Source organism: Mixophyes fleayi, chromosome 8, assembly GCF_038048845.1.
Source record: "Mixophyes fleayi isolate aMixFle1 chromosome 8, aMixFle1.hap1, whole genome shotgun sequence".
NCBI classification, from domain to species: domain Eukaryota; kingdom Metazoa; phylum Chordata; class Amphibia; order Anura; family Limnodynastidae; genus Mixophyes; species Mixophyes fleayi.
The window spans coordinates 765,142-782,706 of record NC_134409.1 but is presented as its reverse complement, the minus strand read 5'-3'; the positions used below and the strand labels follow the sequence as shown (position 1 = coordinate 782,706).

At 46.5% G+C, this 17,565-nt stretch overlaps 2 protein-coding genes across 3 annotated transcripts; both read left to right on the top strand.

Annotated features, from left to right (window-relative positions):
* The first annotated feature begins 1,875 nt into the window (after nt 1–1,875).
* UQCRH (ubiquinol-cytochrome c reductase hinge protein) lies at nt 1,876–4,677 on the top strand. Of its 2 annotated transcripts, none has more exons than XM_075181556.1 (4): nt 1,876–2,012; nt 2,367–2,399; nt 3,548–3,709; nt 4,504–4,677. In XM_075181556.1, exons 1-4 carry the CDS (start codon nt 1,959–1,961, stop codon nt 4,534–4,536), a joined length of 282 nt encoding a protein of 93 aa, XP_075037657.1. In that variant the 5' UTR covers nt 1,876–1,958; the 3' UTR covers nt 4,537–4,677. The 2 variants fall into 2 exon arrangements, with proteins under 2 accessions (XP_075037657.1, XP_075037658.1); XM_075181557.1 differs by having other exon boundaries at nt 1,878–2,012; nt 2,370–2,399.
* Nucleotides 4,678–10,429: 5,752 nt separating this feature from the next.
* Nucleotides 10,430–15,229, top strand: NSUN4 (NOP2/Sun RNA methyltransferase 4). The gene is made up of 6 exons (XM_075181555.1): nt 10,430–10,544; nt 11,651–12,045; nt 12,434–12,585; nt 13,400–13,554; nt 13,977–14,101; nt 14,762–15,229. Exons 1-6 carry the CDS (start codon nt 10,455–10,457, stop codon nt 15,036–15,038), a joined length of 1,194 nt encoding a protein of 397 aa, XP_075037656.1. The 5' UTR covers nt 10,430–10,454; the 3' UTR covers nt 15,039–15,229.
* Nucleotides 15,230–17,565: the final 2,336 nt, after the last annotated feature.

Below are 17,565 nucleotides of genomic sequence, written 5' to 3'. Positions count from 1 at the left end.
TCAGTGGTGGGTGTAAGGGTGGTGTCTGGAGGGACCAGACAGAAGATGGTGGGGGGGGGGGGGGGGTGCTCAGTGGTGGCTGTAGGGATGGTGTCTGGAGGGACCAGACAGAAGATGGTGGGGGGGGGTGCTCAGTGGTGGCTGTAGGGATGGTGTCTGGAGGGACCAGACAGAAGATGGTGGGGGGGGGGGGGGGGGTTGCTCAGTGGTGGATGTAGGGATGGTGTCTGGAGGGACCAGACAGAAGATGGAGGGGGGGGGTGCTCGGTGGTGGGTGTAGTCTGGAGGGACCAGACAGAAGATGGAGGGGGGGTTTGCTCGGTGGTGGATGTAGGGATGGTGTCTGGAGGGACCAGACAGAAGATGGAGGGGGGGGTGCTCGGTGGTGGGTGTAGGGGTGGTGTCTGGAGGGACCAGACAGAAGATGGAGGGGATGGGGGGGTTGCTCGGTGGTGGATGTAGGGGTGGTGTCTGTAGGGACCAGACAGAAGATGGAGGGGATGGGGGGGGTTGCTCGGTGGTGGATGTAGGGGTGGTGTCTGGAGGGACCAGACAGAAGATGGAGGGGATGGGGGGGTTGCTCGGTGGTGGATGTAGGGGTGGTGTCTGTAGGGACCAGACAGAAGATGGAGGGGATGGGGGGGGTTGCTCGGTGGTGGATGTAGGGGTGGTGTCTGTAGGGACCAGACAGAAGATGGAGGGGATGGGGGGGTTGCTCGGTGGTGGATGTAGGGGTGGTGTCTGGAGGGACCAGACAGAAGATGGAGGGGATGGGGGGGTTGCTCGGTGGTGGATGTAGGGGTGGTGTCTGTAGGGACCAGACAGAAGATGGAGGGGATGGGGGGGGTTGCTCGGTGGTGGATGTAGGGGTGGTGTCTGTAGGGACCAGACAGAAGATGGAGGGGATGGGGGGGTTGCTCGGTGGTGGATGTAGGGGTGGTGTCTGTAGGGACCAGACAGAAGATGGAGGGGATGGGGGGGTTGCTCGGTGGTGGATGTAGAGGTGGTGTCTGTAGGGACCAGACAGAAGATGGAGGGGATGGGGGGGTTGCTCGGTGGTGGATGTAGGGGTGGTGTCTGGAGGGACCAGACAGAAGATGGAGGGGATGGGGGGGTTGCTCGGTGGTGGATGTAGGGGTGGTGTCTGGAGGGACCAGACAGAAGATGGAGGGGATGCTCGGTGGTGTCTGGAGGGACCAGACAGAAGATGGTACAACAGGGGGCGCAGCTGCAGTGCAGACATGACCTCGCTTTTTACTCTTTTTCATGTTTTCCATCACTGCTGCCTGGTGTACAACATACTATTGGCTTGTATCATCATCATCATTTATTTATATAGCGCCACTGATTCCGCAGCGCTGTACAGAGAACTCATTCACATCAGTCCCTGCCCCATTGGAGCTTACAATCTAAATTCCCAAACACACACACAGACAGACAGACACACACACAGACACACAGACTAGGGTCAATTTGATACCAGCCAATGAACCTACCAGTATGTTTTTGGAGTGTGGGAGGAAACCGGAGCACCCGGAGAACATACAAATTCCACACAGATCAGGCCATGGTTGTAATATAATAATGTAGTATATACTATGCACTGACACAATATAATATAAATACAATGGAATATGATATAATAAATGTAAGCACAGGAACTGTTCCGACCACTCTCTGAGCTCAGCAGCCTCCGCATCACGTGAGCGCAGCGCGCGCACACTGAGAGCTGTAAAAGCTTCAGTCACGTGACAAGGCACTAGAGCTCACAGTCTCTAGGATGGGCGTGACATCTTCAGCATGCCGACATTTTTATGGAGACCTCTAGGGAGTAACCCACGGGAAAATGGCGCTGACGGTATAATGAGACAGTTACTCCCTGGCTGGGGCGTGGCTTCGTGACGTATTTCCGGCTTCTGACCCCGCTTGTCCTTCTCGTAGCGGCTCCGGGTGAGATCATGGTGCTGGGTGTGGAGAAGGTTTGGGCCGGAGAGCCCGAGGAACCTGAGCAGGTGAGAGTCTGTACAGATGGAGGTGGCACTGTGAGGTGCGTGTGTCCTCTGTACATGTATATTAAAGTGTATCCGTGGGAGCTGTGTACATTACTGTGTGTAATATATATACATATATACACACACACACACACACACACACACACACATATATATATATATATATATATATATATATATATATATATATATATATATATATATATATATATATACACATATATATATATATATACACACACACACTCATATATATATATACACACACATATATACACACATATACACACACACACACACACACACTGTCCCGTTATGTTTTCCCATATCATCCATCACTTGCTTTGATTACAGGAGGAAGAAGAGGAGGAAGAGGAAGACCTAGTGGTAAGTGGAGTATCCCAATCCCTGTTCCCTATAGAGAAACTGGTGCAGGGGAAACCGCTGCTATAATCCAGCAAATACATTAATGGCATAACCTGGCTGCTATTACAGCACCTTTTTCCCTACACACCAGTCTTAATAAATGTTACCCCTTTGTCTCTAATGTGTCAGTCCTGGGGTCATGAGGGTGTGTGACCTTTATACCCCCCCTAGTCCTGGGGTCATGTGGGTGTGTGACCTTTATACCCCCCTAGTCCTGGGGTCATGTGGGTGTGTGACCTTTATACCCCCCCTAGTCCTGGGGTCATGTGGGTGTGTGACCTTTATACCCCCCTAGTCCTGGGGTCATGTGGGTGTGTGACCTTTATACCCCCCCTAGTCCTGGGGTCATGTGGGTGTGTGACCTTTATACCCCCCCTAGTCCTGGGGTCATGTGGGTGTGTGACCTTTATACCCCCCCTAGTCCTGGGGTCATGTGGGTGTGTGACCTTTATACCCCCCCTAGTCCTGGGGTCATGTGGGTGTGTGACCTTTATACCCCCCCTAGTCCTGGGGTCATGTGGGTGTGTGACCTTTATACCCCCCCTAGTCCTGGGGTCATGTGGGTGTGTGACCTTTATACCCCCCCTAGTCCTGGGGTCATGTGGGTGTGTGACCTTTATACCCCCCTAGTCCTGGGGTCATGTGGGTGTGTGACCTTTATACCCCCCCTAGTCCTGGGGTCATGTGGGTGTGTGACCTTTATACCCCCCCCCCCCCAGTCCTGGGGGTTGTGTAATAGTTTAGCAGTGTGGGGGAAGATATTACTGGAAATTATAGCTGGGGTGTCAGACCTCAGGATCCTGGTAGTCGTGGTGCCTGATGGTCTGCAGTTATCTTCTGTGTTCTAGGGATTATCTATATAGACCTGCACTAAACTGGTGGACGTGTGAGGGAGGACCAACAAGAAGCCGCAGTCTCCTCCTTCATGGTGGCCCCGCTCACACCACCCTCCAAAATGTCGTCCGTTTTTCCAACCGTGGCTGTGTGACCATCTGGGTGAAGGGTATTAATATTCTGCCCCCAGTGATAGTGCAGCTGTTTAATACTCATTATTGGGGAGTTATGGATCAGCCACCTGTACATTGTGTTCTCTCCTGGTGTCTCCGCAGGACCCCATAACAGCAGTCAGAGAGCACTGTGAGAAGAGTGAGAAGTGTGTGAAGGCCCGAGAGACGCTGGATCTGTGCGAGACTCGGGTGAACTCGCGTTCACACACAGAAGAGGAGTGCACAGAGGAACTGTTTGAATTTCTCCATGCCAGGGACCACTGTGTAAGTCTAGAACTAATCCTCACTTGTGGAGCACATTACTGGGAAGTGTAACTTTGACACATGCTCAGTAATGGTAAAATGGTCTCAAGTAGAGGATAGAAGTAATTGATGTGTTTATGTGCAACAAACTGGGTCTCTATCCTGCTGTGCTGTCCAAACTCTGCCATAAAGGTCCAGGCTTTTTGGAAAAACATGGAGGGTGCTCGGGTTATATTAAAGCTGGTCAACTCCTTTTATTAACCCTATGCAGCCTCATCCTATGTTAATTGGAGGTTTCCGAAAATACTTGATGACGTTTTGACTGTTTAGTAGAATGGTCTCTCATCACTTTATCTCTCATCACTCTGGGGCAGGTCAGAAATGGCAGCTGGTTACTGACTCCACACAGCTAGTCCCTTACCAGCAACTTCTCACTTCCCCAGTTCTGTCAGAGTGCGAAAATGTTTTTATGCCGGACCTCTGTGTCGGATATTTTACTAGCAGTTACTGGGAATGTTTCTGCTCAAATTCTTATTTCTACATTAAGGGAGATCCGTCTCCTACGTCCTATAAAATGAAATATTGGACGTGTTCAGATTATTATAAAACAAGTAGTTGCACGAAGGAGCCATGTCAATGTATGTGGAAAGATTATTATCTAAAATGTTGGTTACACAATGGTCAGTAAATTATGGGTTAATGTCCTATTTTTGTCTTCTGACATCTACGTTTCTGTTTAAATCTCCCGGCGATTCTGTATGCGTGCAAGAGGAAAACTAATAAATAGTCTGATTATTTTATGTTTCTCCGTTTAGGTGGCTCATAAACTCTTCAAACACCTGAAGTAGAACCTCTCCGCTCGCTGTAACTCATCCTATGGAATGTATCTCCTGAACGTCCTGTCTGTGTAGGATCCAATGTGCCCCGCTCAGTATCCACGCACTTATGTTCTCGTTAATTAATAAATATTGTTACGTGTTTACTCAAAAGTGAAAATTCCTCTGATATTTATTGTTTGACTTGTCAGGTTCCTCCCTGATATTGTTGCACACATCGGCACATCTACCAGTCAGAGTACCTTCCTTTTTTTTTTTTGTTAGGAAAAGTACAAGTTATTTTTCCCCTGTTAGTTGCACTGGTGGGATCTGACGTAGAATATGTACTGACCAGTCAGGCGCTCGTTATACTCCAGGCTTAGTAGCATATTCATGTTGAGTGATTTGAGAAAATCCACATTAAGCATTGTGTGTATGTGCTCTCGTGCCCGAAAACCCTCACTGTACACAGATTACTCTGTAATATGTACAAAAACACATGTAGGAGTCGCCTATCGCTGGTTCTATGGTCAGTTTCCAAATGCTCCTGGGCCCGCAGACTATAATGAATGTTCAGTGAGTTCTGTTGTTATCGTAGATTTGTAAGGAGCCACAGTGCTCCGCAGCGCTGTACAGTAGGGAAAACAGTACATACGTGGCAGACAAAACAAACTCAGACATGAAAACAGGGCATGGAGGACCCTGCTCATTAGAGAGCTTAAATTGTAAGTGGAAGAGGTCACAGCTGAAACAAGAGGAGTAAATGTGGCTCAGAGTGGAGACTGGGACAACTGAGGGTGCATTAGTGTTGTCGGGGATAGGGTAAGCTTTAAAGAAGAGATGGGTTTTTCAGAGAGCGTCTAAGGCTTTGAAGGCTGTGGGAAAGTCTGATTGAGCATAATAGGGAATTCCATAAGTGGGGAGCCGCGCGGAAGAAGTCTGGTAGGCGGGAGTGAGAGGTGGTTACCCGAGAAGAGACAAGGCGCAGGTCAGAGGTAGATCTAAGAGGGCAGGAGGGACAGTACTTTAATTTGAGATGTATGAAGGGTTGTTGTTTAGGGCTTTGTAGTTGAGGATGAGTAATTTGAATTGTATTCTGGAGGACACAAGGAGCCAGTGGATGGCTTTGTACAGTGGTGAGAGGAAGATCAGTCCTGCAGCAGCATTTAAGATGGATTGGTGTGGATATATGGGTGTCAGAATACCAGATAGCAGGAGGCTGGATCGAGAGATGGTTTCTTTAGAATTGGTGAGATGAGTGCTTGTTTAAAGTAGGATGGAAATGTGCCAGTGGAAAGAGAGGCTCAAGAGGTGAGCTAGAGGTTGGCATGCAGTGGAGGAGACGGTGCGGAGAAGTTGGGAGGGAATAGGTTGAGATAAGTGTAGAGACTTTGTCTTCCGTTACTGGAGAGAATGAACGGTGACTTAGTGGTTAGCACTTCTGCCTCACAGTGCTGGGGTCATGAGTTCAATTCCCGTCCATGGCCTTATCTGTGTGGAGTTTGTATGTTCTCCGTGTTCTCGTGGGTTTCCTCCGGGTGCTCTGGTTTCCTCCCACAGTCCAAAAAAAACATACTGGTAGGTTAATTGGCTGCTATCAAAATTCACGTCTGTCTGTCTGTCTTAGGGAATTTAGACTGTAAGCTCCAATGGGACAGGGACTGATGTGAATGAGTGCTCTGTACTACGCTGCAGAATCAGTGGCGCTATATAAATAAATGGTGATGATGAATGAATGAAGAGTGGATGGGGGAGTGTAGGTGAAGGTGGGTGGAGTGAGTGGAATTTGACCTGAGTAAAATCATGGGCTGTGATGGAGGAGGTCCAGGTGAGCAGAGAAGTTAGATGAAGGTGGCGGAGAGGCGATGTGGGTTAAAGACTGGGTGCATATTAGAGATTTGAAGAATGTTTGGCAATTGAAAGGACAGCGCTGTAAGATGAAAAGGATGAATTTATAGTGGACGAACATCTGTTATGTACTTGATGCTGGGGTCGATAAAACCAATGCTTAGGACTCTGGTTCTGTAGGAGGCTGCTGGGACGGGTTTGCTGTTCAGGTTCTGGGGTCTTTAACCAGACTGAGAGAAACAAACTAGTTTCCAAATCCAAGAAAGTGAAGTCAGGATCACAGCACCTATCGACTAGCAGAAAGCGTATCGGGGTAAACCGCAATGTCTCCGGCACCAAGTCAGCGTTTACCGGGATGTTTAATACCCGTCTCTATTCTGGATGTGAGATGCGTTTTCAGACCACAGCAAATGTCTAAAGAATATTACAGTTATGTAACCAGAAATTGTTCACACGCAGAACTATAACCCATATGAGCAAGTAGACAGTAGCTCTGTACAATTATAATATGGAAGGTAAATAGCACAACTCCAATATATGTATCACTGAATGAGCTCCATCTGGGTACACTCAGTGCTCAGCTGCTTGTTCAGTTTACTAGAGGTCCAGTAGAAGTGTTGTCCTGCTATCGTCCAGCACACATCACAGGAGCAGGTAGAGCCAGTTCCCACAGCCTCTGGTCCCTGTAGCACAAGTCTCATCGCTGGACACCACTTTTTATGCTTCCTTCTGGTCCCACTATATTGCATGTTGGGTGTCGGGGGCAGACTCTTATCTTGGGCTGATTGAACTAACTTAGGAGTTGTTGTGGGGCCCAGTATCTGTCCCTTTAGTATAGGACGCCCTGTGGATGGCTTTAGATAAGGGGTCCTTACAGTGCCTTCCAATCGCCTCAAACAAAAGGGCATAATCACTCTTAAAGACGGCAAGGTGCCCTCCCAGAGTTAACCTTCTTCGGTTGCGTTTTTACCAGGTTGTATAGTTCCAGCTGATGGAGGCTCTGATAACGGCTGTCCGGCTACCGTAGTCCTACAGAAAGTGTGCCCCAAGGGAAATTATACACAATTCAACAGTTAAACATAACACATATTAGCTACATTGTAATATTTAGGAACACTGGGGAGGTGCCACCGGCGTTCTTCCGATGCGAGGAGGGTCCAGATGGGCTTTACATCTATTAGTAGTGACAGGTACCCCCCTCGCCACAGAAAGTCATCACTGAATTGGAATGTAGCTGAACATGATGCTGCCGCTGTTCTTAAGTTCATCCCAGATAAACCACTTCTGGGGATAGTCCTACCATTCATCCAGTCTCCTTATAGACAGGGGAAGTACATATAGCGGAGAGATGGTGACCCTGACATGTACAGACCCTAATACACAATATTCTGTGTAATACAAGAATCACCAGTCCAGCCCTATGAACAGGTTACATATAATGTGGAAAAGAGTAACGTAATATAAAGCTGAGGACTCAGTATTAATAGAAAAACAATCTGGCTATAAATAAACATATACAAATCTTCACACAATCATATGAAAGATACATAATCATCTACCATATTAATGTCCTTAAAATCCTAGTGAAATTCTATAAGAACCATGCACATGACACGTGTACTACTCTTACTACAACTGACATCAACGCCCTGGATCAAGACCACAGTGACTTCAGCAGCAGTGAGAGTCCGACAAGGAGTCCCACGGTGTATCCTGGAAAATGAGGGGATTGGTTGAAAGTTGAATGTAAACCAAACTGTATGGCTAAGAAAAGCATTGCAGACCTTCATCTAGAGAAGAATTAAGATCCAACTCTATGTTCAGTCCATCAGGGGCCAAGGTTTGCAAATTAAAAATCTATCTGGATTCTCTCTGAGATAATCCCCTCCCTTCCCGGTTGTTTCAGTCTCTGTAGTCACATAAAGTTCAGATCAAGGGGTTTTATTGTCAACGTTCCGTTTGATCGTTTTGATCATTTATGATTGTAAATCCTTTAGATTCACACGTAATCTTATCTTTCCCCTCATTTCTGCTTACTTGAAAATTGAAAAGATATCTCTTCACGTTAGATGTGGGACTGTGATTTTACAATATGGTAATTTTTACAATGAAAACAAACCCTGTCTGTTCGTTTAACCAGCGTTATTCCCTGCATCGTTTTCTTTTATAAAACTGCAAACAAGTTTTGTCTTAAATTTGGGGTTCTCTTCTAGACTACTTTAGATTTTTTTGGTAGTAGATCTTTTAAACATGAACTTTTTTCAACCTCATTGATGTCATAGTTCCTCTCTTAGAATTTTTTCATAAGGTCAGTGCCATTCAAATATATGAGGAAACTTCAGAAGAGTTTCTCTGAACTTGTTTGAACTCAGCCTTAGGAGTGTTAGCTGCCATTTTTTGTAGCGGTTACAAGAAGCTGGAAAAAAACATGGCAGTCCACAGGTTTATTAAATGTTTTAGTACATAATTGGATATTTTGAAAAATTTACAAATCTAAAAATGCAATATGATTTTTGCTGATATCGGCTGTGACCACATTGAAGTTTATGTACATTATAAAATTCTCCAAAAGAGCCCGTCCTCCTTTCCAGACTATGAGGACATCATCTTGGTACCTATGCCACATGTGTGAGATGTTCTGTATAGAGGTTATTACCCCAAATCTAGTCATCTTCCCATTTTGCCATATATGAGCTTGCAAAACTGGGGGCAAAGTTTGTCCCCATGGCTGTACCATTGGTCTGTACCATTGAACTCCCCCAACCAAAATAAATTGTGCATCAAAATAAATGTCCTTGATGTTAAAACCAATTTGCTCTGGTTCTATATTGCCTATGGTTGATAGAAAGTGTTTCACATGGTTACAGCGTGTGTGGTATGTAATACAGGTATATAAGTACTTCATGTCGTAGGTTGTGAATAAATAATCTGATTCCCATGTCAGTGAATCCAGGATGAGGATGGGTGTGGTGTCCTTTATACCACTATAGGTTGAACGAATGTGTCTACGTAAGTAGAGAGTATTGAAGCCAGTGACGTGTAAGTGAATATGAACGTATGTGTACATTAATGTACTGCTCATGCGCAATAAGGGGCTGAGTATTATATGCAAAATCTAGTAGTTTGCACAACTCTACATGAGCTATATGTCCAGTATTTCTGTCCATATAATGGCCTGTTTCTCTCAGTCTATTAACGTAGATGGCCCAAGGTAGATACTTTCCCTCTGGCTGTAGCTGGATACTGTAACAGGTAAGTACTCTCATGTTATAATGATTGTCCAGATATAATGCTAAACACTGTCCCCATACAAGTACCGGCCAAGTATAATGACAGGTAGGTGTATAACTATCAGCCAGGTATAATGACAGGTAGGTGTATAACTATCAGCCAGGTATAATGACAGGTAGATATATAACTATCAGCCAGGTAGATGTATAACTATCAGCCAGGTATAATGACAGGTAGATGTATAACTATCAGCCAGGTATAATGACAGGTAGGTGTATAACTATCAGCCAGGTATAATGACAGGTAGGTGTATAACTATCAGCCAGGTATAATGACAGGTAGATATATAACTATCAGCCAGGTAGATGTATAACTATCAGCCAGGTATAATGACAGAAGATATAAAACTATCAGCCAGGTATAATGACAGGAGATATATAACTATCAGCCAGGTATAATGACAGGTAGATGTATAACTATCAGCCAGGTATAATGACAGAAGATATAAAACTATCAGCCAGGTATAATGACAGGAGATATATAACTATCAGCCAGGTATAATGACAGGTAGATATATAACTATCAGCCAGGTATAATGACAGAAGATATAAAACTATCAGCCAGGTATAATGACAGGAGATATATAACTATCAGCCAGGTATAATGACAGGAGATATATAACTATCAGCCAGGTATAATGACAGGAGATATATAACTATCAGCCAGGTATAATGACAGGTAGATATATAACTATCAGCCAGGTATAATACATGGGGGGTTGTGTCCCCCCTATAAGTCGCGGTCTCGGTGTCCGGAACTCTATGTGTCGCGCTCTGTGTCTGCCCGGAAGATTATTTCCGCTGCACAGTAAGATGGCGGCGGCCATAGCGGCGATGCTTCTGCTCCGGAGACTGAGGATCCCGAACCTGACATTCTGCAGATACAAATACAAGAAGAAATGGGTGTGTGCGGGGGAGGGGGCGCTGTGAGGACCCCGTACCATCCCGGGAGCCCCGCTAATTATTACCCCCTCCCCCCATGAGCATCCTTAATGCTGGCCCCGTCCAGACCCGCACCCCAGGCATGGACCAGTGGCCCCAACGGCAGCCACCCCACCCCAGCTCCCCTCCCATGGACCCCTGCCCCCCCCCCCCCCCATCCTCCTGCCCCCACCTTTACTGTGCAATAAACTGCTGTCCCCCCATCTCCTCCTCATTGAGTCTCTCTCTGGACATCCTGCACTGGAGCCTCCTCTCCATCATTCTGTTCTTGTCCCAGCTCTGACTTTACCAACTCTCCCTCTCTCCGACTACATCTGTCCTTCAGCCTCCTAAAGTCACCCCAGGTTCCCTGACCCAGACATCTGCTGTTCCCTTCATATTACTGATCAGACCGTCTCCCTCACCCCAGTTCTCCTCCTATGGACCCCCCCCCTATCCTCCTGCCAGGTTCCCTGACCCAGACATCTGCTGTTCCCCTCACATATTACTGATCAGACCGTCTCCCTCACCTCTGCCCTGGGCTCTGCAGCCCGGACGCTGCTCAGAGCCGTCAACAATCCAAAAATGCTTCACTGGAGATAATCTCACCCTCATGCCGACTTCCTCCACTTCAATTTACTCTCTCGTCTTACAGCTCGGCTGTCTCTCTAAACAGCCCAACTTTAAGTCTCTAATTTCTTCCCAGTCACCCAACCTTGCTGCGCTCTGGGCCACCTTCAGTGCCCCCCTTCTCGGCCCTCCCAATCCTGGATTTTGCCACCCACATCACCTCTAAAATTGAATCCCATCTGTCAAAAGATCTCCCATCAGACCCCCCCCCCAACCCACCAACCCACCATGTACCTTAAAGAAAGCTGGCTATTGGCACTGTAAAAACATGGGGGTTCAGCAGGCATTCTCGTCCTTTGATGAAGAGGGGGAGGGGGTAATAATCTCATCTCATAGTGGTAGCTCACAGCGTAATGTATTTATATATAGCTGGTTGAAGGTGAGAGAAAGTGATGTTTCCGTCATGGATCCAGTAATGTTGCTATTTCTTTATTAATAATCTATATAATATCTTCTAGGCCACCAGTCTCCCACAAGTCACGTGTTCCAGACTTGCTCTGCAGTATTTTGATATGAACTACAGTGTGCAGTTTGGTGACCTCTGGCCTTCAATCCGCATCAGCCTCCTCTCAGAACAGAAGTACGGAGCTCTCATCAATAACTTCTCCAGAAAGGAGGCCGTCATCTCAAAACTCAGTTCTTTAAATGCCAGCGACTTTCTGTGTGAGGCCTACGATGTAATGGCGCAGTCACAGCCTCTGGGGGTCATGGAGGATACAGACAGGCTCTCAGCAGACACGTTTCCTCACAAGACACACAGCACAGGACAGGAGACAGAAATTATTGTGAACACCTCGAACCTCACATGTTACACGTACCCGCGAGGTGACATCAGCCGCTTCCCCCCAGCTAGGTACAGTGTTATACTTCCACCTTAATTGCAGAAATCCTAAATCTGCCGCAGGGTTTAGTTTCAGCTTTGGGTGACCAGATTTTCAACCTTCCTTTACTTAATTCAATGTGATTTATATGGCTTGGTTCAGTGAGTAAATACACAGAGCGCCCATTACTAAGGTGTACCCCAGTCAAAATATTATATGTATGGACACAGAACCTGGAAGGTTTACAGGTTAATTCTTCTATGGATTATATTCCTCTTGTTCCTGTAGGACAGTTTTGTTCTACAGATGGAGCAGAGATAAGTGTAGTATTAAAGGGCCACTTCTGCTATACATCAATAAACATGATTACGTGGTCTTATAACCGCATCATTGTGATATAGAAATTTGCCTCTGTCGCAGGTCTGACATCCTGGGGCTCCTGGAATATTATCTACTAGACGCAGCCTCGCTCCTTCCTGTCCTGGCCCTCAATGTCCAGCCGGAACACAGTGTTCTAGACTTGTGCGCGGCTCCGGGGGGGAAGACGCTGGCGCTGCTGATGAAGGACTGCAGTAAGAGGCTCTCTGTAATTACCCCATGTAAAGGGTGGTTGTTGTCTTTCTAAAATCATACAGTGTATCCCCCATGTATAATATACTACATACAGCGCATCCCCCATGTATAATGTACTACATACAGCGTATCCCCCCCCCCTCATGTATAATGTACTACATACAGCATACACCCCCTATGTGTAATGTACTACATACAGCGTATCCCCCATGTATAATATACTACATACAGCATACACACCCTATGTGTAATGTACTACATACAGCGTATCCCCCATGTATAATATACTACATACAGCATATCCCCCATGTATAATGTACTACATACAGCGTATCCCCCATGTATAATGTACTACATACCGCGTATCCCCCATGTATAATGTACTACATACAGCGTATCCGCCATGTATAATATACTACATACAGCGTATCCCCCATGTATAATATACTACATACAGCGCATCCCCCATGTATAATATACTACATACAGCGCATCCCCCATGTATAATGTACTACATACAGCATACACCCCCTATATGTAATGTACTACATACAGCGTATCCCCCATGTATAATATACTACATACAGCGTATCCCCCCCCCTCATGTATAATGTACTACATACAGCATACACCCCATGTATAATATACTGCATACAGCGTATCCCCCATGTGTAATATACTACATAGAGCGTATCCCCCATGTATAATGTACTGCATACAGCATACATCCGCCCCCATGCATAATGTACTACATACAGCAGTGAAGCGTTCTGGCAATGAGAAGGTTAAGGCTCTGATATATCTCTATTACAGGATATCTGGCAACTAATGACTCCTCTATTTCCCGCTGCAACCGCCTGCGCAGAGTCCTGCAGTCCTACATCCCCCAGGATTTGCGTACACAGGACAGAGTGCGCGTGACCTCGTGGGACGGAACAGCCTGGCCAGAGGAAGGCGTATATGACAGGGTCAGTTCCTGTTAGTCCGTACAGCACAGAGTACACGATTAGCAGCGTGGATGACAGGGAATTGTAACTTGTACCTGTACCTGTCCGTCACATGGGAGGGTCTGAGGAAGTGACGTGTTGATGTACCGGTATAAATACTGCATTTACTTTACTTTTTCCATTCATATGACTGTGTCTAATAAATGTGACTTTTCTCCATTCTTCATATTGATTAGCTCCTAATCTGTGAATACCAGACAATACGTCTTATTGTAAAGAATAAGTTGGGTTCTGTGTGTGATGAGCATAATCCGGAACGTCCGGCCCCTGCATATAGGCCACTCCCACGACCCACCCACGATGATGTCACAGCAGCATATAAGGCCCCTCCCACCACTGTACCCTGTATAGTCTTGGAATATAATGACTACTTGTATCTGCAGGTCCTGGTTGACGCTCCATGTACCACAGACCGACATTCACTTCTAGAGGAGGAGAACAACATCTTCCATCGTATGAGGACAAAGGAGCGTCAGATGCTGCCCCTGCTGCAGACCAGGCTCTTGGTGTAAGTACTTACCACCTAGGTCAGAGTATTACCCCAGGGTTCCTGCTTCTCTGCCCCAGTCATCTGGATAGTAATAAAGCTATAAATGCTGCATGTAATATTATATAAACTCTTTTCTAATTTAAGTTTTTGTCTCCAACAACATCCTCTCTCCAGCTAAGTGTCTCTTGAGGTTTCTGGAGATGTATTAGAGGCATCAAGTGATTGTGAGACAGCCAGGTATGTCATCTGCCTCTGGTACATCCCCAGAGACCTGTTACAATCCTTTTACCTCTTCCGACACTGGTAACAAACAAAGTAACACAGAGGGTGGGACGGCGTAACAAGATCGGATACCCCACTCCCATTCCTAAAATTTGATAAATCTAATCTCATTGGACAAATAACCCATAACAGATTTTACTTTGTCATTATTGAACAAAAAAATAAGCTAACATGAAGCAGCGATGTGTGGGAAGTAAGTGCACCCTTATTCCCATCATCAATAAAGAAAGTGCTGGTAATCATGGGCACCTCATTATATGATCCCCAGGAGCTGCCCTGCACATTGGGCAGTGTTGTGGAGGAGGGGCGTCTGCCACATATTAGAGGGTACTCTCATGTATGTAGGGATGTATGCTGTTTTCTTCAGATTTCCATTTGTTATTTCCTTTCCCACAGTGCCGGTCTGCTGGCGGTGGCACCAGGAGGAGAGGTGGTGTACTCCACCTGCTCTCTGTCTCAGCTCCAGAATGAGTGTGTAGTGGAGAGAGCGCTGGAGCTGGCGGCCTCTGAGCACGGAGTTCACGCCAAGATCCAGAACCTCCGCTCCTTCCGGGAAATCTTTAGAAAAACCTTCAATTTTCACCCAGACTGCCGCATCGGAGAGCTGGTCCTCCCTCGCCTCACTGCAAACTTTGGACCTATGTTCTTCTGTAAGCTGCTCCGGGTGCGGTAACTGCACCCATGGGACCCATGAGGACTTATGAACAGGGGAAGAATCATATAAATGTCATCGTTCTCTTGTGTAAATGTTTCGTTTTGTTATTGCTAAAGAGGTGATCTGGAAATATGTCGCCCTCCCCCTCAAACCACCCCAATCTTATAAATTATCTTTTTTGATGTACAAATTACAAATGTATTATTTAATTTATCTATTGTTTTTATTATGTGAATGTTTGTTTGTTATGTCATATTGTCTTTTCACCCTACTCCTTCAAAGTCTTATCACTCAGCCAATAGGAGATGGTCCAGCACTGGGAGCGAGGACGTAGTAGACAAACGTGTTGAGAAAGGACTTTTGGGAAATGTCATAAGATTATTTACGCCACCAGTGAGTTATTAGAGCGGGGCACCGAACCTTTCACCAGGACTGTTTTAGCCTGATTGGGTCTCATCAGTGTAGGACAAGCTGTTCTGGTCAGCAGTCTGAGTGGAAAAAGCTAAAACACTGCATAGATATAGGGAAAGATGGAGGCAATACCCCTCAGAATATTCACATTAGCCTCTGTAAGAGGAGAGATGGCTCCGGGAATGCCAGTTACAGAGTCTGATCCGAGCGGTGTCTGGGAGAGCAACCCACGGCCAGGAGAGAGGGACCTAGAGCTGGGGCAAGACCTAATCCAACACTACATTCTGCCGTCTGTTACATTGGGGGTGGAAAGCGGACTGTAGTGATCGCTGTACGCTAATCTGACACCCTTATTCTGGTACAACATGACACACCGTAACACTGAGATAGCACACAAAACAAGAAATTGGTGCTCGTTCTATTATTATCTTTAATTTATAAGGCACTACAAAGGGTCCGCAGCGTCATACATAACCCCAAAAACAGTGAGCCGTGATACAGAATGAACAAAAATATATACACAGGTAACATGGTGCAAATCAAATTATTACTGGGACAATGAGTGAAAGTGATGGTAGAAATCAGCGATAAGTAGGACGAAGCTTAAGGAAATAGGTCTTGGGAAGCAGCCAAGAGGTACAGGGGGTGATGGAATAGAAGGAGCACACAAGGAAAGAGGGCCCTGCTCCTGAGAGCTTACATCCTAAAGGGAAGGGGGAGACACAAATAGTGTGGTACTAACTGGAGGAGAGAGCCGGGACACGGGAGTTAGGCGGAGGACTGATAGAGTTGAATAAAGAAATTAGTCTTAAGGGCACGCTTCAAGCCTTGGAGAGTAGGTGCTAACCTGATGGAACGTGGAACATTGTTCCACAGCTGGGGAGCAGCCCGGGCAACGTCCTGGGGACGGGAGTGAGAAGAGGTGATCAGTGAAGTAGGCGGTGGTCACAGGCAGAGCGGAGGGGGCGGGTAGGAGTGTAGGTAGAGATGAGATTGGAGATGTAGGGAGGGAAGGATTGATTAAGAGCTTTAAAGGTGATGGTGAGGAGTTTAAATGTAATTCTGTAGGCCATGGGGAGCCAATGTAGTGACTGTTGGAGGGAGACTGCAGAGACAGAGCGGCGGGAGAGAAAAATGAGGCGGGCAGCAGCATTGAGGATAGACTTAAGAGGGTCAAGGTGAGAATCAAGTAGGCCAGAGAGAAGGAGGTTACAGTAGTCAAGGAGAGAGATTACAAGCGAGTGAACGAGGGTTTTTGTAGCTTCCATGGTGAGAAAGGGGTGAATTTTGGATATATGCCGAAGGTGGAAGTAGCAGGATTTTGAGAGTGACATATTGTGAGGATTGAAGGAGAGGGGGGAATCGAGGATGACCCCAAGGCATCGGACTTGAGGGACAGAAACGAGGGTAGTGTTATTAACAGAAATAGAAAGGGGGGGAAGGTGGGAGAGTCCTGGAAGGGAGGAAGACGATAAGTTCAGTCTTGGAAATATTGAATTTAAGGAAGCGTTGGGACATCCAAGATGAGATGGCCGAGAGACAGCAGGAGACACGAGACAGAAGGGAAGGGGAGAGATCAGTGGATGAAAGATAGATTTTGGTATCAGCAGCATAGAGGTGGTACTGGAGGCCAACGGAGCGGATGAGGACACCTAGGGAGGAGGCGTAGAGGGAGAAAAGCAGGGGGCCAAGAACGGAGCCTTGAGGAACGCCAACAGGTAAGGGAAGAGGGGGGATGTGGAATCATGTGTAGAGACTGAGAAGGAGCAGTTGGTGAGGTAAAAGGAAAACCAGGAGAGGCCTATAGATTTGAGAGTTTGCAAAAGGAGTGCGTGGTCAACGGTATCGAAGGCAGCAGAGAGGACCAGAAGGGTAAGAAGGGAGTAGTATCTTTTGGATTTAGCGAGGAGGAGGTCATCAGTGACCTTAATGAGGGCAGTTTCAGTGGAGTGGAGGGGGCGAAAACTGAATTGGAGCAGGTCAAGGAGTGAGTGAGAAGAGAGAAAGGAGGTGAGACGGTTGTAGACAACCCGTTCAAGGAGTTTGGAGACAAAAGGAAGAAGCGAAATAGGGCGGTAATTAGGTCTAGAGGCATAACCACGGGACGGTTTCTTGAGTATGGGGGAGACAAGTG

Excerpts from the sequence above, each read along its gene's own strand:
- UQCRH (XM_075181556.1), top strand. The coding sequence starts at position 1,959 with ATGGTGCTGGGTGTGGAGAAGGTTTGGGCCGGAGAGCCCGAGGAACCT. Across the intron at positions 2,013-2,366 it reads AGCCCGAGGAACCTGAGCAG|GAGGAAGAAGAGGAGGAAGA; the intron begins GTGAGAGTCTGT and ends CTTTGATTACAG. Across the intron at positions 2,400-3,547 it reads AGGAAGAGGAAGACCTAGTG|GACCCCATAACAGCAGTCAG; the intron begins GTAAGTGGAGTA and ends GTGTCTCCGCAG.
- NSUN4 (XM_075181555.1), top strand. The coding sequence starts at position 10,455 with ATGGCGGCGGCCATAGCGGCGATGCTTCTGCTCCGGAGACTGAGGATC. Across the intron at positions 10,545-11,650 it reads ACAAATACAAGAAGAAATGG|GCCACCAGTCTCCCACAAGT; the intron begins GTGTGTGCGGGG and ends AATATCTTCTAG. Across the intron at positions 14,102-14,761 it reads CTGCAGACCAGGCTCTTGGT|TGCCGGTCTGCTGGCGGTGG; the intron begins GTAAGTACTTAC and ends CCTTTCCCACAG.